Source organism: Agaricus bisporus (genome assembly GCF_000300575.1).
Source record: "Agaricus bisporus var. bisporus H97 unplaced genomic scaffold AGABI2scaffold_2, whole genome shotgun sequence".
Taxonomy (NCBI): domain Eukaryota; kingdom Fungi; phylum Basidiomycota; class Agaricomycetes; order Agaricales; family Agaricaceae; genus Agaricus; species Agaricus bisporus.
The window spans coordinates 2,459,279-2,478,947 of record NW_006267355.1 but is presented as its reverse complement, the minus strand read 5'-3'; the positions used below and the strand labels follow the sequence as shown (position 1 = coordinate 2,478,947).

The following is a 19,669-nucleotide window of genomic DNA, read 5'->3' as shown; positions in this document are numbered from 1 at the left end:
AGCTCAGTCAGTGGGTGGGCTGATAAAAACGTGGCATTTGCTCACAAAACTAAATTTGCTGATAGCCTGCTGTAGCTCAAGAGAAAGCGACCAAGCGCTATTGCCTGCAGTGCTTCGCGTTATATGAGGAAGCGGTCGAGATAGTCTGTAAGAGGCGCAGCCTTGAACAAGGAAAGTGAAACAAACGAATTATTAGGGGCTGAGTTTAATCAACATGGTCATATAGTGGGACTTACGAGTTGGTTGAAACACAGATGATCGAACGTTCCAAAACTGATGGCTATTAGATTATTACGCTTAGATAGACAAGCTCGCAAAGGAGAGTATTTCCTGGTGGAAGATGGCACGTATCAGCGAATGTTGCAGATGCGTTTGGTAGCGAAGAATACCTGCCTCGGAGGAGGTGGTAGTAGATGCCGAACGACCGAAAGTCAAGCCTATAACGTGCTATCGCCCATGGACATGAAGCCAGCCGGACTAGGACTCTTAACCAAAGAAGACCTGGGTTAAATATTACGAGCAACACCGAGATCTCGCCTAGGCCCGATACTGTATGGCTGTTGCATGTCATCACTGCTCGAAACAGAAATAGTTCAGGGTCAGTTCCAGAACCTGTGGAAACCAATTCATCACGTTCAACTTCATCACTACGCTATGTCCCATGTCCAATCTCCTCAATCTCGTGCTGCAAATCACTGGATTTGTGCACACGCGCGCTGAAAAAACAGGCCACAGCGTCAATCGTCCCTAGTCTCTGTTTCTATTTTGCTCCTTACTCCCCTGCCAGTGGATCACGATCTCGGATCCCTTAGCCGTTCTACCCGCGTTTCTGCATTCTCTATTCGCTGTGCCCCACAGCGTGACTTATCAATGAAACCCTGTATTTCAACCGGCCAGGTTTAACCTGGTGAGCGGCAAGAAGGAAAAAATCCAGCTGTCGAATCTCTACAATTGGACATTCCTTTTGGACATAGCGTCTACTGATTTTCATCGAATATTGTCACGCCATCAATGACCATCAAAGACACCGCCAACATCGACGAATCAATAAACCAAAGACGGAGGCACGTTTATCACTCCTCTCCAACCGCCTCAGCCCCGTTCGTCCCAACCGCCGCTCCGTTTCAGCTGCCAGGGATCCTGTTCATTCCCGCCTGTATCAATAGTTGGTCAAATATCAGCTGCATTCGAGGTGGATGTGTTGCTCCTGCTGTGTCATCATATGTACTCATAGCCTTCCACGGTTGTGTGCCGCGCCGTTGAATAACTCTCCGGAAATTTTGAGTGTAGAGTTTATTACTCAACGTGGGCCAGTATGCAGGGGCTTCGAACCTTCAGGACAGAGGGCCAGGGTAGCTGAAGGAACAGAAGTTCATTTGATCGAATGACGGTGATCACGCAAATTGGTCATTCAAAATACTCCCGATTGACTGAAAGATGACAGATGCGGTTGCATTTATCGATGGTAAACTGCATCACACCGATCATTATCTGATAATCGAAGTATTGACTCTGGCGCGTTTTTAGATTTGTTTTAATTAGCCTGCGAGAGACAGGTGTAGCGGCCCGCTCGAGCAACGGCGAAAGCTTGCTCCACGGTATTGACCACGAGCTTGGCATCACCAAACGCTTCTCGCCTGCATTTATTGCACATAAAATAAACAGGGTTATTGCCCCGCCTCCATGTGTCATGATCGGAAGCGGCTCCAGCAACGTCCTCGGGTATATGTAGTCGCCGTTCGAGGAGAGAAAACGGAAGCAAACGAGAGACAAACAAACTGCATCTATGGGACGGGCAACTTGCAAGTAAATGCAATGTTCAAAGAGGTGGAAATGACTATCGCACCCTTCAACAACAGTGGATGACATCGGTCTATAGTACGTAAGTTTCCTGCAGGAAATTCATCGTCGGATTTACTGGCCGTCAGTGCTAATCCGAGTGAATTCTCTAGATTCCATTCTCAAGAAACTTGACACGTCTTATTAGCCACCTTTGGACTGTAATTCCTGGCGTTGCCAAGAGAAATGAACAACAGGAGTCATATATTTTTGTACCCGGTACGGTACACCCATTGAGATTCTATCACAGCGGTCGTATACGTTGAAAGAAAAGAAACGACAATATAAAGAGTGGATGACTTGTCATCGCTAAAAGCGTTCGCGGTCCTCAAATTCAAGATGGCCGACTTCAAAATCCATCTCCGGAAATCGGGAATCGCTCAAGAAACAGTCCCGTTCGGGCATTGTAACTCAGTATGTGAAGAGGAACAATCCGGAATGACTTTGAACCTCAGGTTGATTAAATTGGCATCAGGTTCCGTTTAATCATTCGCTATGACGGTAATAGTCAACTTGACTGAGTGCGAGGCATAACCTAGAAGTAAGTTTTCGACGTCGAGTACGAATCACAAACTGATCCAATACACCCTTAGACTCAATAATCACTATGTCGTCGTCGGAAGGCAATAAATAGCCCGATTCATTATAGTGCGGGGTTGATATGCATTCAACGGGATCGTTCAAGAAGACTTTGAACTCCACCAGCGTAGAAATTCATATGCTGGTCCGAGGGACGCGCGGACCAGGAAATTGATATTCCTCCACGGTCAGGACATCAGTCTTGTACAAGCCTTAAGGGACAATAGACGCAGCGGTAAGGATCAGCGACTGACCTCTTGACCGCCTATTTCAGTAACAGAAGAAAATCGAAATGCCCAACAAGGTCATTTGCTTTCTTACTTTTCAAGCGTCCTCTGATTTCGAAAATGAATACCGTATGATATTGATTTTGATTTTGACCCTGTTTCAAAACATACAGTAACTGACCGTATTTCAAGTGTCGCAATATTTTCCCTTGATTACTTCTTCCCTGAATGTCCGAATCGCAACAAATACAAAGCTGAAAAGCTGTCAAAAGAATGCCCTAACGGATTAAATTTTTGACTGAACTTTCAATATTTTACAAGTCCGCAAGATTGGGCAACCAATAACGAACGAGAAATCAACGTCGAGTAAAACACGTTTCTGAATTTCGGAAAGAAGTCCGATATTTCTAGGCCCCGTAACGCCGTTCAGTGGGAAAAAACCGGAGTTAAGCAAGGAAGACACGACGATCTTCATGCATTTGGTTCGTCACAGTGGCGTCATAGTGAAGTAAGTTTACAAGAAGATTCCCTTCTATTAACGATATGTTTGAACTTTGTTGTTTTCTTTGCAAGATCACGATTTCGAAGTGTTACGAAACGATGACCGCTGGCATTAAAATTATTTTTTTTGCTCGGAGCTCTATGAACTTAACTCTGTTTGTCTTTCATCATGCCCAAACCTTAACTTTTCGTCACATCTCATCGGGAAACTATCCGCGTAAAAAAAAAAACCGTAGAATGAAAAAAGTCTCTTCGCGAAATCGCCACCGACTAATAGGCGTGAAACCGATCGATGTTTCCATGGTCGTTCCTTGTCGCGAACCCAGGCAATCATCACATTGTCAACTTGTATAGCAACAATGGAATATCACTTACCCTCCAAAGATAAATCCGTACTGTTCGCATCAAACAAAAAGGCACACTAATAAGAAGAAGGAAAACCATGATCTTATCACCCATTTTTGGTATACCTAAGAAAATGTGTCTGACGAGGACTAGTTATATCCGACTTCGGAAGAGGGATGTCAAGATCCACTACTTATGTAGCGTACACACTAGTTAAGCTTCTCAAGTGTTACAGTGATATAATCTCCGACATCTTCCATTCAAGAGAAAACGGCGGATTTCAAGTTCTATTTTTTTTCCCCGTTCGGAACCGGGAAACTTTACATTATTAGTTTTTTACAAACGCCACCAGAAAACTCAAATAATACTATTAAAGAGTTGTTGATTCACGAACTCTGTGTCGATCTAATACTACGAAAAAAAAAATGCTAATCTACCGGCCCGAGAGCTTAAATATAATAATAGAGAGGAGAAAAAGTGATATGAGAACAAATACCAAGCCTGCATAAAAAGGAACGGGGTTGAAAAAGTTTAAAAAGTAAGAGGAATGGACCTTACTGCGGAAACGCAGTGTTATCTACTAATGTCACAGTCTGTTTGAGAGGTAAGTAGTCTTGCTCCAAGGTTTCGAGATAATCAGCTACGAAAAAATGTTTAACACGTCAACAATTTTGAAAAAAAGATAGAGAGAGAGAGAGAGAGAGAGAGATAATATAGGTGGAAAACAAAATAAAATCAGATAGCGAATTATTCTCACCTGCCACTCGGGTGTAAGTACTGAGTGACCGAAGTGCGCGTAAGAGCACGTCCACGCATTGATCCACAAACACAGTTGCGTTGTTCGACATACCCCGCGCAGAAGGGTTTGTTATGTTGTTGTTGTTGTCTACGGCTAACCCTTTCATGTGGCGTTCTTTCCTGATCAAAAACTTTGCTCCTTGATTCCAAACACCCTAAAAAAATCAAGAAAAGTGAGTTTTACAATGCTTTGCACAAAAAAAAAAAAGTTCGACACTCAACAGCTATCAAGGGATCTAGGAACGGATAATCATCTTCGCTAAGTTGATCAACAGACCATGTCAACCAATCAGCCGCCCAAATGAATTTAGTGTCTCCATCAACTCTATTCTCCTCCTCCTCCTCTTCTCCTTCACAAAACTTCAACTCTGATACTCGGAGCATCGTGTACACCAAGAGTAACTCAACGTCAATATGAGGTGCCTGTGGCAACCACAACTCGCGTCCAAGAAAAGGGGGTAACATATTTTGTATCCGCTGCATAGCGATAATCACGGAAGGATGAATCTCGGATTTCTTGTTTCCTCCAATTCCTAGATTTTTTTGATAATTAACAATTGAATTCATCTTTGTAGTTTTTACACTTACCCGTCACCGGATGAAAGGTACGGTCATAAATGGCAGATGCCAATGACTTGAGTGCCGGTACGGACATGGTACTTATGTTCGGAGCTCCCACATTCCGAATATCAAAGAAATGACAGAGGTAATTGGGTAGGATAAGTGGATCCTGTGGTGATGATGATGATGATGATGTCAGCGAAGAGTCTGAGATAATCAAAAACGCTCCGTCTCACCATCATTGACAAAGGGTCAGCTGTCCAAATCATAGGTGTCGTGATTCGTCCACGATACTCATCTTCCGACAACGCAGCAAGTGTCCCATGAGCGCCGGACCAAGCTCTATCAACCATATAAACTTGCCAAAAGGCTGTAATACGGTCATAATACGCATCATAGTTTTCCAAGTACTCCGCGTCGGGGTAGGGTATTTGATGAAAGTTGAGAGCAACGGCTAGTCGAGCGGCGACGAAAGCATGCCGATACCCTTCAACGAAGCGATCGTTAAAGTAGCAGTATAATGCGAGCAAAGAGGATGCTTGAACGACGTCTCCGAGATGTTTACAGTCTCGTAATGATACGCTGATTTCGTAGAGTGATTGTTTGAGCAAGTCGGTTTCGAGTTCGCGGAGTTGGGGGTCTCGTGAAAAATAACATCCCATGAGGTTAATCGCGTGAAGAAGTGCGGGGTGTGGTTGTTCCTCTAATTGTTGCAACAATGACAGATGAAAGCGTGTCATGTTAGAATAGAAATGACATTGGGCGCGATGTAATTCGAAGATATGCAACCTAAAAAGGGTATGGCGGAGTGTGAATATTTCACATTTGTGTTCAAGTCATTAAAAAAAAAGCTTACAGGTATTGTTGAGTTTCTAGTGAGATATTGACATTGGGAACGGGTGTTTTCTGGCGAAGTGAAGATTGGTCAGAACCATCGTTAAATGGAGTACTTATCACCCAATCGTCACTTGCAATAGGATGTGTCCATTGAACTGAGGATGAAGAAGAAGATTCTGCGACAGGTGCTTCTGACAAGGACCAATTTTGAGTGTTGGGAGAGGGAGTGTTGTCGATGTTGGCGTGTTCAATGTTGGGACTTTCGCTTGTGAAGGGTGAATGCAGGTTAGCTTGAGGATTGGCTTCCAGTTCTGCAACTTTTCTCTCTAGAGATTCGACTTTCTCGCGAAGAAGTTGGGTCCTGCTCTTCTTTCGGTAGTCGTCAAAGAAGCATTCCTGAGGTCGCTGGTGTTCCGCACAAGGGCCACAAAATGGGCGCACACCATCGCATCTCTGAAGAAAATGTCAGTAAGAAGGGATCGCGTATGAGGATCGCCGAAACATACGATCTTTCTTCGTCTAGTTTTTTTGCGGAGCAACAGCGTGTTGAGACGTTGAATGACATATATGACAAGAAGATCACGACTCACCGACAAGAGAGACAAGCAGAACCACGCTGCAACTGGGACTTCTTATCTAACTTGTAGGGGGGCATCCACAAGCTCGAAGTGTTGAAGAAGGGGAAAAGGTTTAGATACCGGTCTGGTGCGGATTTGGGAGTCGGTTGGTCGAGTCGGTAGGACTCTTCTGGGTTTGCCAAAATGACATTTAAAGGCGGAAACTAAGGCTGTGGTTTCACCACCTTGTCATGGGTGGTATAGGTAGGGTCGTCAGATGAATCATCAGACATGATGCTTTAAATTGAGATCGCCCTCGTGATCTAACAAGCTCTGAACTCAGCCAAGCCACCTTACTCATCACAGGCAAGCGAGCAGGATCCAGGTTGGTGAAGAAACTTCGAGCATCTTGCTCGTTGTTGGCCTTGCGACGCCGTCCAGGGCCTCGTGAGTCCGCAACGGTCTTTCATATCGACTGATAGCACATTTACAGAAAGCGATCCTGAATGATCGAGCATCTACATATCTATTTTTTCCCTACAAACACCGCCCGGAGATTGTCCCAAACGACAGATGGAGATTGAGCAGCGTCGATACCATGCCAAAGTCCCTTGGTCTTGTAGTATTCGGCAACTGGACCTGTTTGGGAGTGGAATGTAGTGAGGCGCTTGCGCAGGGTTTCGACGTTGTCATCTGAACGCTGGGTCAACGGTTCGCCAGTGACATCATCAAGACCAGGTTTCTTGGGAGGACTGAGCTCCGGGTCAGCATAATCTGCGAGTGTATGTATAGCCATGACGGAGACGGACCTGAAGAGTTTGTGATAAGTCCTTCCGCTGGGGGTATGGATCAAACGGCCAGTGATTCGCGAGATCAACAACTGGTCATCTATTAGTAATTGAACGACGGAATCGAGTTTCTCGCCGCGGGACGAGAGCATGCCGTCGAGTTTCTGTGCCTGGGGAATGGTACGGGGGAAACCATCGAGGACAAAGCTAGGGGTCACCGGAACACAAAGATGAATAATTCGGATCGGCGCGTGACACGGAGGCCGCTCACCCGTTCTTGCACTCGGCATTGTTCTCAATTTGGTTTTTTATCATGCCGACCATAATATCATCAGAGACAAGTCCGCCAGCGTCAATGATTTTCTTCGCCTCCATGCCCAGAGGCGTCTGAGCCTTGATTTGGTCGCGCAGCATGTCACCCGTGGCCAGATGGCAGACGCAGAACTCGTCGCGAATCCGAGGAGCCTGTGTACCCTTGCCTGGTCAAACGCGCATGAGTTCATGGGATGACGCGTTGAAGAGATGAACATACCTGCACCCGGTGGACCCATCAGAATGGTACGAAGCTGCCGGGCGGGAGACTTCGGTGGTTTGGGCTGGGCCTCTAGAGCGGATATTTTGTCATTGAGCTGAGAAACGAGGGACTTGAGGTATTCGATTTCTTCACTTTGACCACCCATGACCGACAACGAGAAGGAAAAGACCCAGGGTATGTCGCGGGTCGCCGTCGTTGAACCAGGTCCACCTGTGAAAGGTCACGCGACCTCCCCATCAACTTTTGATCCTACGCGTCGCGGTGCCCAGCGTTTAGCGTCTGTCGTGTCCTCGTCCTGCTCAAATAACTAAATATTAAACAAAATATATCATCATCGTTTACACCCTCGCCAGTACGCAGCGATCGATATTTTTGCTTTCGTGTACTTTGTGCCCCGGAAGGTGCAGCCAAGCAGGGCCAAACAGAAGAGGTGTGATTGATTGACGTGGAAGGCCTGCACGCGTCTCGTCCACAATGGTCGCCTTCAAACGGCTTTTGTTGCTGGCAGCCGCCTTTGCCTCGTCCTACGCCAAGTCCAGCTCGGGTGACTCTGTCCTCGTCATCGTAGAGCCCAAAAAACAAGCAGACTACACCATATTCCTCGATGGGCTTCGAGGTCGGTCTCGCGAGATTCTGTCCACGTGTCTATACTAAGGTGTAACACACACAGAAAAAGGCTATGACTTGACTTTCAGATCTCCTCGCGCAGATGCGCCTCTTCTCACTCAGGACGGCGTTCCCAGTTTCTCCCATGTCATCTTCTTTGCTCCCGACACCAAATGTCAGTCTGCATATCTTCTGCCGTTTCAACAGTTAACCTACTACGTAAACTTCAGCCTTCCCAAGCGACATTACACCACAATCTCTTGTCTCTCTCTTGGGCAGCAAAACTAACCTCCTCATCACGCTTTCCACAAAACAGACATCCCTCACCTCCCTTGCAGCCGAGTTCTCACTCGCACCTGCACCCCCAGGGACGCCCTTAATATCCTATTTCCCAGAACGATCTGAGCCTCTGAATGTCGTCCCCATTCAACCTCCATCGACCAGCCAAATCCTCTCTCAAAACATGGCACCAGTATGGTTCTCTGGTACACCATTCGCTCTGGGTAACAATCCTATGCTTGTACCTATTTTAAATGCACCTCCATATGCATTTGCATCAGAGGTGGATGGCGGTTCGGCAGACTCGCTTGTGGATGCTGCTGAGAAGGGAGGAGAAGGACTTTGGGCTGGAAGTCGAATGGGAGTCGTTACTGGATTCCAAACTACCACTGGAGCGCGTGTTGTTTGGGCTGGTGGTGCTGAGCTTTTCAGTGATGAATATGCTAAAAAACAGATTTCCCAGTACGTTCATTTAATCTGCCATAGACGCCGAGATTGAGATATCACCTTTAGGGGCGTTGAATCTGGTAATAAGCAGTTTGTTCAGGAAGTCGCGTCATGGGCTTTCCAAGAGTCCCTTGTGTTGCGTATCGACCATACTGAGCATCATAAATTCAATACAACCACGCCTAGTGAACTATATACCACAAGTGACGAACTCGTGAGTATTCATACTCCAATATCATTTCAACATACTTACATATGTTGCTAAGGTCTATACCGCTCAAGTTTCCAGGTTTTATCCCGAACGCGGTGTATGGCAACCCTGTTCGGATCTTAAAGATCTTCAGTTAGAATTCACGATGCTCGACCCTCATATTCGTATCGCTCTTCCTCCAGTCGAAGGTAAACCCGGAACGTACTCTGTCCAATTCCGCGCTCCAGATCGTCATGGTGTCTTCAAGTTTGTCATCAACTACAAACGTAAAGGGTATGTTTTCCCTTCTTTAATAAACAAAAAAGCAAAAAAGACTAATGTATTCTTATTTTTCTTTGAAGATTTACTCATTTGTTGAGTTCGACGACTGTTTCGGTTGTTCCTCCTCGACATGATGAATATCCGAGATTTATTAGTGCGGCTTGGCCTTATTATATGGGTGCTATCAGTACCAGTGTCGGCTTTTTCGTGTTCTCGGCTATTTGGTTGGGAGGGGAAGTTAAAGCCTTTGATAAGAAAGGAAAAGGTCGGAAGGCTGAATAGATTTTGTTTTCTTTTTTATGGCTGTGTAGTTGTGAAGCTAATTTTATTTATTTTGTTTATGACCTTTATGAGCTTGGTTGAGATTACTGTTTTTCAGGGGTCCCCCGAGTTAATAACTAGGTAGGTGGTGTGAATAACTGTGAGTGCACTGTATGTGTACTTTGCTTATTAAGCGGTCATGCACAGCTTTTCCGAGATTCCGCTCTCCGTGCAGTGATCATTACTCTGTGATAGCGCATCAGCCTCACTATGTATGCCCTTCCCACCTCGAGGGAAATGTCTTGATCATGATTTTTCTTGAGTTTTTTTGACGCGTTCGTATCTTTGATTTCATGGCTTCTAATCTGAGGTACCACTTATTAAACCGAAGCCGGTACCCTTTTCAAGGAATCTCTTCCCCTGTTTCGACTCGACCCCCGACACGCGGAATGTGAAGAAAATGATGAATCTGGATACTTGAACTCAACAGACGTTTCTCCTGCTCTAGGAGTCCTAGCCATCTCTTGGCGAGCTGATATACAACCTTAGATTTATCGACTCACAGGTGCATCGAATGAATTTCTTGGGCAAACGTCAGTTCTTTATTGTGTCAGCATGATCTTCTAATGTTCATATACATTGGAATGATTAGTACGACCCTACTCATTGGCAGATGGTTTCCGTGCCCAAAACATTGCCCACAAAGCCTTCGATCCAGGCGTCACATCCACTTCCTTCTTAATCTCCTCCAGAAGTTCATCGTATTCCGCTTCACTTCCCACCACACCATATCCGCCTCCTCTCAATATCGGTGTCTTGAATCCTTGCAAAAGTTCTAAAAGATTCTCTTTCCCATCAACACCGTCCCGATTTGCCCAAGCACCAAAAGGGGTACTACAAGTGTCCTCATGAATATCAACAAAGCCACTCTGCTTGAGGAAATCCGGTAGTTTGATGGAAATATCGCGAAACATCAACCCTACATCATTCCCGAACTTGTAAAACAAATCCCAATGTTTGGCAAGAGCTGAACCAGAAGTCCATATCCTCAATTCGAACATTTGTACCCATCCACCTGGTTTGACGACTCGATATAACTCTTTGACAGCTGGTTCCCATTCATGTCTGCGGAGACCTGAGCTGAGAAGACGCTGATGAACCAGTGTGAACTTGTTTGTCCATTCTTTGGGAAGGTCGAGGACGGATTGGGTTTCGAATCTGATGTTCGAGGGGAGAGTTGATGCTTGTGGGAATAAATTGGATTCGATATCTATGCCGATGTATTGTGGTTTCGTGGATGTTACTTTAGCCAAGTCTTGAATCCAGATACCTTAAGAATCCTACTGAGTATATTGCTTTTTCCAATTTGAGAAAGCACATACCTGTACCAGTAGCTGTTTCCAAGACCCAATCATCATCTTGTAGCTCGACCGGCGCATGAAGGATCTTGTGGTCGAGGATCCGGAGGAATAATTTATGCAGCTTTGTCAATCTAATAGTAGCGATACATTTTAGTGGGGAAGAGTAATCACAGGCTGAACTCTCATGATCACCTCGAATGCTCTCCTTGGTCGTGTGGTAGAGCATATACCGAGCCATCAATGTAATATCGCTTTACGACGTGTTCAATGCCGGTCATATCACTTTGGTAGAAATGGTAAGGAAACTATAAGATCTCTCCCTTCTTATACCTGGCTTTATCTATGTTACTACGGATCTAGGCCTACTTAATTAGTGCGTTCCAGTACTTACACTAAAAATAGATACATATCAAAGTTGTCACTTGAGACTTGGGGGATCGTAATGGTTAACCTTCCATTCTTCTTGGCTTTCTTAAGGGAGAAGGTCTAGTCGAGTCAGAAACTTTGCCAAGATGGAACGTCTGGGGTTGTATTCAGTCCTCTAGTACTACACAGTTTCTCTCAAGACCACTCGACCTTCCGAATGCAAGATAGATATTGAATATCTGGGTCTAGGGCAACATTCAATTAGTTATCGATGATGGCGGAAGGTCTATACCACTCAAGTCTCCAGGTTTTATTCTGAACGCGGTGTATGGAAACCCTATTCAGATCTCATGGACCTTCAGCTAGAATTCACGATGCTCGACCCTCACATTCCGAGTCGTATCGCTCTTCCTCCAGTCCAAGTTAGACCTGGAACGTCACTACTCTGTTCAATTCCGCGCTCCAGATCGTCATGGCGTGTTCAAGTTCGTCATCAACTACAAGCGTAAAGGGTATGTTTTTCCCTCTCCCTTTCCCCTATCAAAAGCGAAAGACTAATGTATTCTTATTTTCTTTGTAGATCCTCCCAAGCTAATAACTAGGGCTTGCTTATTAAGCGGCCATGCACGGCTTTCCCCTGCCATCAATCGTTACACTGATAGCGCGTCAGCCTCGCATGCCTTTACACCTCCAGAGAAAATCCCTGACCATGATTTTTCTCGCGTTTTTGACGCGTCTCGTATCCTTGATTTCACAGTTACTAAATCTGAGGTACCACTTACAACCGAAGAGTCAAATTGGGAAGCGTTCCTACACTGTGAGACACCTTCGGTGATGTCCATTTGACGAGAAACGCCAGCCGCTTACGCTCTAATAGTTCTAACTAAAGCTGGGTAGGAGCCAGATGTAATTCAGTACCTAACGAACTCTGATCATCATTGAATGCGGCCCCGAGCTCGGATATCCGCCACCCAGCCCTTTTTTTTATTTAGTTCAAGCTCACCTCAGCCCCTTCATTGCTTGGATAACATGACCGCACGTCCGTAACGCCTTTTTTTGCCCGTGTAGCATCTGCCATCTGGCGTCTACCCCTCTTCGCGATACACTCGAACGAGTGAATTTGACCTCAGTCTTTTTCCATTCTGGGAAAGCTTTACGCTAAGAATAAACCTCCATCCCAATAAAAAGCGCGTCCAAAGACAACGGAGGTGCGTCATGAATATACATAGTCTCTTGCCAAGGAACCGAATTAACTCGAGTGTCATGGTGCGGCTGAAATGGTATTCATCTAACGTCAGCCTTCAGATTGGAACCCGGTTTACCAGGTAGGTATAAGAAGGGAGAGGTTCCCCTCGGTATTTTGTTTCTTTTCTTAACCCTTTTTCTTAGAGCCTTCTATCATGGTGGCAAAGTGGCATATGTCGGGTATTGAACATAAGGCAAAGCGAGATTATATTGATGGGGTGGTGTATGCTTTGCCACATGATACGGAAGAGAGTTCGAGGTGAGACTCTTTTTTTCGATTTTATGAGTGATTGAGGATTGATTCATTATCTGTTAGGTTGTTGATGCAGCATAATTTATTTTTGCGTGCTTTTGATAATAAGGTCCTTCACGCGCCTGTTGAATTGAAAGATGATGATTGGGTATTGGAAGGGGCTACTGGTACAGGTATGTGCGTTTCAGAACATTGAAGACCTTAAACGTTAAAAATGGATTTTTTTTTGAAAAGGTATCTGGCTTCAAGATTTAGCCAAAGAGACGTCTACGAAACCACACTACATCGGTATAGACATCGAATCCAATTTCTTTCCACAAGCATCCACTCTCCCCTCAAATATCACATTCGAAATCCAATCTGTACTCGATCTTCCCAAGGATTGGACCAATAAATTTACATTGGTTCATCAACGTCTTCTCATCGCAGGTCTTCGCACACAAGATTGGGAACAAGATATTAAAGAATTGTATAGGGTTGTTAAACCTGGTGGATGGGTTCAATTGTTCGAGTTGAAGATATGGACGTCTGGCCCGGCACTTGCTAAACATTGGGATTTGCTCTGCAAATTCTCACATGATGTGGGCATAATGTATCGCGACCTCACCACGAAATTACCAGAGTTTCTCAAACAAAGCGGGTTTGTTGATATTCACGAGGATACTCGTGGGACTCCTCTTGGTACTTGGGCAAACCAAGATGGCATTGATGCGAAGGATAATCTTTTGGGTGTTTTACGAGGACTCAAGACGCCGATATTGAAAGGAGGAGGATATGGAGTGGTGGAGAGTGAAGTTGAATATGATGAATTATTAAAGGAGATTGAGAAGGAAATGGATGCGACGCCTGGATCGACGGCTTTGTGGACAATGTTTTGGGCACGGAAACCGGTTAATGAGTAGGGCAAGCGGTCATATTAGTGATGCATTGTATATTAATGATAGAAAGTGATTAGTCTTCAGCAAACCGAGTTTCAGGCGATTCTGCACCCCAAACGTGTATCTCCCGGTAATTTTGTATTCTTGGTGGTTCTGTGCCTATAAGTACTATATGTTGTACAATGCAGCACCGTTTTTCGATGTTTTTGGTGGGGTCTACTACCCCGGGGGGATTCACGTTGTACTAGGGTAATAACTAGGCCCGTCATCGATAATCAAGTGAATGTGGCCCTAGACCCAGATATTCAATATATATCGTTGCACCAGCCTTCGGAAGACCGAGAGGATCTTACGAGAAACATAATTACATGCCCTTACGCCTCGGCTTCTGAACTTGTGTAGTTCTACAGGACTGAATATGACCTCGGGCGTTCTATCTCGGCAAGGTTTATGATTCGACTAGACGTTATCCCTTAAGAAGGTCAAGAAGAAATGGAAGGTTAACCATTACGAATTCTCGAGTCCCAAGTGACAGCTTTTATATGTATATATTTTTAGTATAAGTGCTGGAGCGCAGTTAGCGTCGTAATTAAGCAGCAAGCTTACATCTGTAGTAACATAGATAGAACCAGGTATAAGAAGGGGGAGATCTCTTATAGTTTCCTTACCGTTTTGTATCAGAGTGATATGTCAGGCATTGAACACGTCGTAAAGCGATACTACATTGATGGTTCGGTGTATGCTCTGCCACACGACCAAGGAGAGCATTCGAGGTGAGATTACAACCTGCGATTGTTCTTCCACTAAAATATATCGGTACTATTAGATTGATAATGCAACATAATTTATTCCTCCGAGTCCTCGACCACAAGATCCTTCATGCGCCAGTCGAGCTACGAGACGATGATTGGGTCTTGGAAACAGCTACTGGTACAGGTATTTGGTCTTTTGAATTGGAAGAGGCAGATTGATCAGTAGGCTTCGTAAGGTATCTGGCTTCAAGACATGGCTAAAGTAACATCCACGAAACCACAATTCATCGGCATAGATATCGAATCAAATTTCTTCCCACGAGCATCAACCCTCCCCGTGAACATTAGATTCGAGATCCAAACCGTCCTCGATCTTCCCAAGGAATGGACAAACAAGTTCACACTGGTTCATCAGCGTCTTCTCATCTCGGGTCTCCGCAGACATGAATGGGAACCAGCTGTCAAAGAGCTATATCGAGTCGTCAAACCAGGTGGATGGATTCAAATGTTCGAAATGCGAATATGGACTGCTGGTCCAGCCCTTGCCAAATATTGGGATTTGCTTTGCAAGTTCGGGGATGATGCAGGGTTGATGTTTCGCGACCTCGCCATCAAACTACCGGGTTTTCTCAAGCAAAGTGGCTTTGTTGATATTCATGAGGACACTTTTGGTACCCCTCTTGGTGCTTGGGCAAATCGGGACGGTGTTGATGGCAAAGAGGATATTTTGGGTATTTTGCAAGGATTTAAGACACCGATATTGAGAGGAGGCGGATATGGTGTGGTGGGAAGTGAAGCGGAATACGATGGACTACTGCAGGAGATTTCGAAGGAAGTGGATATGACGCCTGGATCGACGGCTTTGTGGACGACGTTCTGGGCACGAAAACCATCTGCCAATGAGTGGGATCGTACTAATCATTACAATGTATATGAACATTAGAAAGTGACGTTTGCCCAAGAAATTTATTCGATGCAACTGTGGCCAACAGGTAGTCGATAAACCTAAGGACTCAGCTCGCCAAGAGATGACTAGGACTCCTAGAGTTCCGCAGGAGAAACGTCTCTTGTTGAAATACGAGGACCCCCCGTGGGCTACTTGTACGCGTGACGCGTCGAGCTGAAATGAGCACGAGTGATGTCCTTGCAATCCCACGTCAATGTCATCATGGTCCGCTCCATCCCACATCGAGCCCGCGTTGTAATTCATTCAGTCCGCGTCCAGCATGCAGCAGGCGCTGGTTTTGGCGACATCCTGTCCACGTCCATCCTGCGTCCATCCTGCGGAAACCCTCAGCCCGCATGAGGGCGACTCACGTTTGCTGTAGCCCGTTTTGAACTTGATACGATCTTTCAGCCACTGGTAGTGTACCCATGGCGGAATATTTTTCAGCTGAGTACTCTATGTTGTACATTACAGCCCATTTGTATATGTCTTTGCTCGGGGATTCACGTTGTACGTTTCAGAGTCACATATTTATAAACCATTGAGCAGTAAGCTCTCCCGATCAATGAGTATGATATAAGCATTGCCGTGCTGCAACTCTGCCAGCAACTGTCAGAAAAAGGTCAGCAGGTCAGCAGCAGAAAGCAGCAGACCTATCATATATCAGCGATGATCAAATGCTGCCCTTGACCCAGACATCAGACATTCGTCCACCCAGCCTTCGAAGTTGAGAAGGCCGAGCGGATCTTAACCCATACATTTCAAGTTAAATATAACCACATGTCCTTATGGCTCGGTTTTTGAACTTGATTACTAGTTCGACACGACTGACCCGCCAGTTGCGTGTTGGTACGTCGTCATAACACTCTTTTCTTAAGTTTTCCATACAGACTAGAGGACTAAATCTGACCTCGGGCGTCCCATCTAGGCAAAGATTATGATTTGAGTAAACCTTATCTTCTAAGAAGGCCAAGAAGAATAGAAGCTTAACCATAACGATCTCTTCCCAAAGACTGAAAATAACTCGAGTGGGACAGCAAAAATGGAACACATCCGTAGTAACATAAATAAAATCAGGTATAAGAAGGGGAAATCTCTTATACTTTCCTTACCAGTTCTATCAAAGTGATATGTCCGGCATTGAACACGTCGTAAAGCGAGACTACATTGATGGCTCGGTGTATGCTCTGCCACACGACCAAGGAGAGCATCCGAGGTGAGATTTCAGCCTGCGATTGCTCTTCCACTAAATGTATCGATACTATTAGATTGTTAATGCAGCATAATCTATTCCTCCGGGTCCTCGACCACAAGATCCTCCATGCGCCGATCGAGCTACAAGATGATGATTGGGTCTTGGAAACAGCTACTGGTACAGGTATGTGCTCTCTTGAGCTGGAAGAAGCAAATTACTCAGGCTTCGTAAGGTATCTGGCTTCAAGACTTGGCTAAAGTAACATCCACGAAGCCACAGTACATCGGTGTTGATATCGAATCAAATTTATTCCCACAAGCGTCAACTCTCCCCAAGAACATCAGTTTTGAAACCCAATCCGTTCTCGACCTTCCCAAGGAATGGACAAACAAGTTCACATTGGTTCATCAACGTCTTATCATCTCGGGTCTCCGCAGACATGAATGGGAACAAGATATCAAAGAATTGTATCGGGTTGTTAAACCTGGTGGATGGGTTCAATTGTTCGAGCTGCGGATATGGACTTCTGGTCCAGCCCTTGCCAAACATTGGGATTTGCTTTGCAAGTTCGCAGATGATGTGGGGTTGATGTTTCGTGATATCGCCACCAAACTACCAGATTTTCTCAAACAAAGCGGTTTTGTTGATATTCATGAGGACACTTGTGATACCCCTCTTGGTGCTTGGGCAAATCGGGACGGTGATGATGGTAAAAAGAATCTAATGGGGCTTTTGCAAGGACTCAAGACACCAATATTGAGAGGAGGCGGGTATGGTGTGGTGGGAAGCGAGGCGGAATACGATGAACTTCTGGAGGAGATTGAGAAGGAAGTGGATATGACACCTGGATCGACAGCTTTGTGGACAATGTTCTGGGCACGGAAACCGTCTGAGTAGAGTGGGAGGTCATTGATACTGGAAAGCGATTAGACTTTGCGTAAGCCGGCCCGTACTGACAAAATAAAAGAATAGAAATGTGCCCGAGAGACTTATTCAATGAGACCATGTGGCAAACAGGTAGCTAATAAGTACAAGCAAGTTATTCAAACCACCAAGACTCGATGGCTCCTAGAATCTACTTACTAGGAAGAATCATTTTGTACGAATTAGGTAATCGAGATACCATTATCTTGTGATTTTGTTTTCTTAGTGGTTTTGCGCCTCCTGCTTGACTTGATGCGAAATCTCTGTGCCCACGGCGGAATTTTGCTCAGAAACGCTATTTTGTACAGTGCAGCGTTTAGTGGGGCTTATAATTATGGATCCGGAGGTATGAGATTTATGTTGCACATTTTCAAAATCGACACCGATCGACTTGTACATAAGTAGAGCGTGTTCGGCGGCTCCTTAGGGTTTTCAAAGCGGTCTATCATGCCGATATGATGCTTGTAGCCCCTGAAAGACGCGGAGTCGCGTCTTACCACACGGCTGCCACTGTTTGTTGAATGAAGGACTGCAGCTTTAAGACGTCCCGCAAGTCGCTTCCTCTCCTCGCGTCCTGCCCAGTGCTTGATCTAGCTCGAAGTGAGACTGGCGCACATTCTCAATGAAGGGAGGGATCTGGAGGGATCCAGTAAGCAGTCAACTTAAGTCCGCGGATGTGGTTGGGAAACCGTGGGACAAACAAGTCGTGAGTCTTGGTGAGATGGAACCGTCGATTTCAAAATGGACTGACTTTGAGCTCGGAGTTGCTGTACTGTCGGTGATCAGTAGCTCGGTCAATTTATGACCGAGCTACTGATCACCATGACCGAAGTACAAATCACCGATAGTACAGGGCCTCATGCTTAGGCCCTTAGTGTTTTATCGGAATTTGTAGTAGAGCCCTCTAGTTAGACGCGCGTCGCGGCGTCTCCCCCTATGACGCCTCTCGTCAGAGGATTTTTTCGGCAAGCACGGGTGATAGAATCTGGTATAAAAAGGGAGAGGTCTCTCGTTATTTTTTACACTTTCTACTATCAAACTGAGCTACATGTCCGGTATTGAACACGTCGTAAAGCGAGACTACATTGAAGGCTCGGTGTATGCTCTGCCACACGACCAGGGAGAGCATGCGAGGTGAGATTATAGCCTGCAATTGTTCTTCCACTGAAATGTATCGGTACTATTAGATTGTTACTGCAACATAATTTAATCCTCCGGACCCTCAATCACAAGATCCTTTATGCGCCGGTCGAACTACAAGATGATGATTGGGTCTTGGACTCAGGTACTGGTACTGGTATGTTCTCTCTCGACTTGACTTGGAAAAGACAGAATACTTAACAGTTTCGTAAGGTATCTGGCTTGAAGACTTAGCTCAAGTCACATCCACGAAGCCAAAGTACATTGGTATAGATATCGGATCAAATTTATTTCCACAGGCATCAACTCTCCCCGAAAACATCAGATTCGAAACCCATTCTGTCGTCAATCTTCCCAAGGAATGGACAAATAAGTTCACACTGGTTCATCAGCGTCATCTCATCGCGGCTCTCCGCAGACATGAATGGGAATCAGCCGTCAGAGAGTTATATCGAGTCGTCGAACCAGGTGGATGGATTCAAATGTTCGAAATGCGAATATGGACTTCTGGTCCAGCTCTTGCCAAACATCGGGATTTGCTTTCCAAGCTCTCGGATGATTTGGGGATGATGTTTAGCGATATCGCCATCAAACTACCGGATTTTCTCAAACAGAGTGGCTTTGTTGACATTCATAAGGACACTTTTGGTACTCCTCTCGGTGCTTGGGCAAACCGAGACGGTATTGATGGGAAAGAAAATCTTTTGAGTCTTTTTCAAGCATTCAAGACACCGATATTGAGAGGAGGCGGATATGGTGTGGTTGGAAGTGAAGCGGAATACGATGAACTTCTGGAGGAGATTGAGAAGGAAGTGGATATGATACCTGGATCGACGACTTTGTGGACAATGTTCTGGGCGCGGAAGCCGTTTGTCAACGAGTAATAGCGCGAGGTCTTACTAAGTTATTACAATGTATATGAATATGTACACTGGAAAGTGATCCGACTGTGCGCAAAGCAAGTCCAGAATCGTCAA

The 19,669-nt window shown here is 45.4% G+C and overlaps 7 protein-coding genes across 7 annotated transcripts; 4 read left to right on the top strand and 3 right to left on the bottom strand.

The window, feature by feature from the left end:
- Positions 1-4,219: 4,219 nt before the first annotated feature.
- Positions 4,220-6,342, bottom strand: AGABI2DRAFT_183616 (hypothetical protein; the record flags this gene model as incomplete). The annotated part of the gene is made up of 6 exons (XM_006458546.1): positions 4,220-4,444; positions 4,512-4,822; positions 4,878-5,019; positions 5,087-5,639; positions 5,707-6,138; positions 6,278-6,342. Coding segments are annotated over 6 exons (1,728 nt in total), but the record flags the coding sequence as incomplete, so codon positions are not given.
- Positions 6,343-6,638: 296 nt separating this feature from the next.
- On the bottom strand, positions 6,639-7,772 carry AGABI2DRAFT_190865 (hypothetical protein). The gene is made up of 4 exons (XM_006458545.1): positions 7,565-7,772; positions 7,304-7,511; positions 7,054-7,239; positions 6,639-6,996 (listed from the first exon to the last, which is right to left on the bottom strand). Exons 1-4 carry the CDS (start codon positions 7,710-7,712, stop codon positions 6,771-6,773), a joined length of 768 nt encoding a protein of 255 aa, XP_006458608.1. The 5' UTR covers positions 7,713-7,772; the 3' UTR covers positions 6,639-6,770.
- A 139-nt stretch (positions 7,773-7,911) lies between these two features.
- On the top strand, positions 7,912-9,702 carry AGABI2DRAFT_190864 (hypothetical protein). Its single transcript, XM_006458544.1, has 6 exons — positions 7,912-8,183; positions 8,238-8,348; positions 8,404-8,914; positions 8,966-9,113; positions 9,166-9,383; positions 9,452-9,702. The coding sequence occupies exons 1-6, from the start codon at positions 8,042-8,044 to the stop codon at positions 9,651-9,653; spliced, it is 1,332 nt and encodes a 443-aa protein (XP_006458607.1). The 5' UTR covers positions 7,912-8,041; the 3' UTR covers positions 9,654-9,702.
- Positions 9,703-10,214: 512 nt separating this feature from the next.
- AGABI2DRAFT_176879 (hypothetical protein) lies at positions 10,215-11,271 on the bottom strand (the record flags this gene model as incomplete). Its single annotated transcript, XM_006458543.1, has 3 exons — positions 10,215-10,962; positions 11,015-11,124; positions 11,186-11,271. 3 exons carry the CDS (start codon positions 11,269-11,271, stop codon positions 10,292-10,294), a joined length of 867 nt encoding a protein of 288 aa, XP_006458606.1. The 3' UTR covers positions 10,215-10,291.
- A 1,488-nt stretch (positions 11,272-12,759) lies between these two features.
- On the top strand, positions 12,760-13,823 carry AGABI2DRAFT_176878 (hypothetical protein; the record flags this gene model as incomplete). The annotated part of the gene is made up of 3 exons (XM_006458542.1): positions 12,760-12,863; positions 12,921-13,030; positions 13,092-13,823. 3 exons carry the CDS (start codon positions 12,760-12,762, stop codon positions 13,757-13,759), a joined length of 882 nt encoding a protein of 293 aa, XP_006458605.1. The 3' UTR covers positions 13,760-13,823.
- A 658-nt stretch (positions 13,824-14,481) lies between these two features.
- On the top strand, positions 14,482-17,596 carry AGABI2DRAFT_200355 (hypothetical protein). Its single transcript, XM_006458541.1, has 2 exons — positions 14,482-14,671; positions 16,861-17,596. The coding sequence occupies exons 1-2, from the start codon at positions 14,569-14,571 to the stop codon at positions 17,523-17,525; spliced, it is 768 nt and encodes a 255-aa protein (XP_006458604.1). The 5' UTR covers positions 14,482-14,568; the 3' UTR covers positions 17,526-17,596.
- Positions 17,597-18,600: 1,004 nt separating this feature from the next.
- AGABI2DRAFT_176876 (hypothetical protein) lies at positions 18,601-19,576 on the top strand (the record flags this gene model as incomplete). Its single annotated transcript, XM_006458540.1, has 3 exons — positions 18,601-18,686; positions 18,740-18,849; positions 18,906-19,576. 3 exons carry the CDS (start codon positions 18,601-18,603, stop codon positions 19,574-19,576), a joined length of 867 nt encoding a protein of 288 aa, XP_006458603.1.
- Positions 19,577-19,669: the final 93 nt, after the last annotated feature.

What these genes read in the sequence shown, in the direction of transcription:
- AGABI2DRAFT_190865 (XM_006458545.1), bottom strand. Translation starts at nt 7,712, where the DNA reads ATGGGTGGTCAAAGTGAAGAAATCGAATACCTCAAGTCCCTCGTTTCT. An exon ending in GATGGGTCCACCGGGTGCAG is followed by an intron (nt 7,512 to 7,564) that starts GTATGTTCATCT and finishes GCGTTTGACCAG; the next exon opens with GCAAGGGTACACAGGCTCCT. An exon ending in AATGCCGAGTGCAAGAACGG is followed by an intron (nt 7,240 to 7,303) that starts GTGAGCGGCCTC and finishes GGTGACCCCTAG; the next exon opens with CTTTGTCCTCGATGGTTTCC.
- AGABI2DRAFT_190864 (XM_006458544.1), top strand. Translation starts at nt 8,042, where the DNA reads ATGGTCGCCTTCAAACGGCTTTTGTTGCTGGCAGCCGCCTTTGCCTCG. An exon ending in ATTCCTCGATGGGCTTCGAG is followed by an intron (nt 8,184 to 8,237) that starts GTCGGTCTCGCG and finishes TAACACACACAG; the next exon opens with AAAAAGGCTATGACTTGACT. An exon ending in ATACCACAAGTGACGAACTC is followed by an intron (nt 9,114 to 9,165) that starts GTGAGTATTCAT and finishes TATGTTGCTAAG; the next exon opens with GTCTATACCGCTCAAGTTTC.
- AGABI2DRAFT_200355 (XM_006458541.1), top strand. Translation starts at nt 14,569, where the DNA reads ATGCAACATAATTTATTCCTCCGAGTCCTCGACCACAAGATCCTTCAT. An exon ending in GGAAACAGCTACTGGTACAG is followed by an intron (nt 14,672 to 16,860) that starts GTATTTGGTCTT and finishes AGGCTTCGTAAG; the next exon opens with GTATCTGGCTTCAAGACTTG.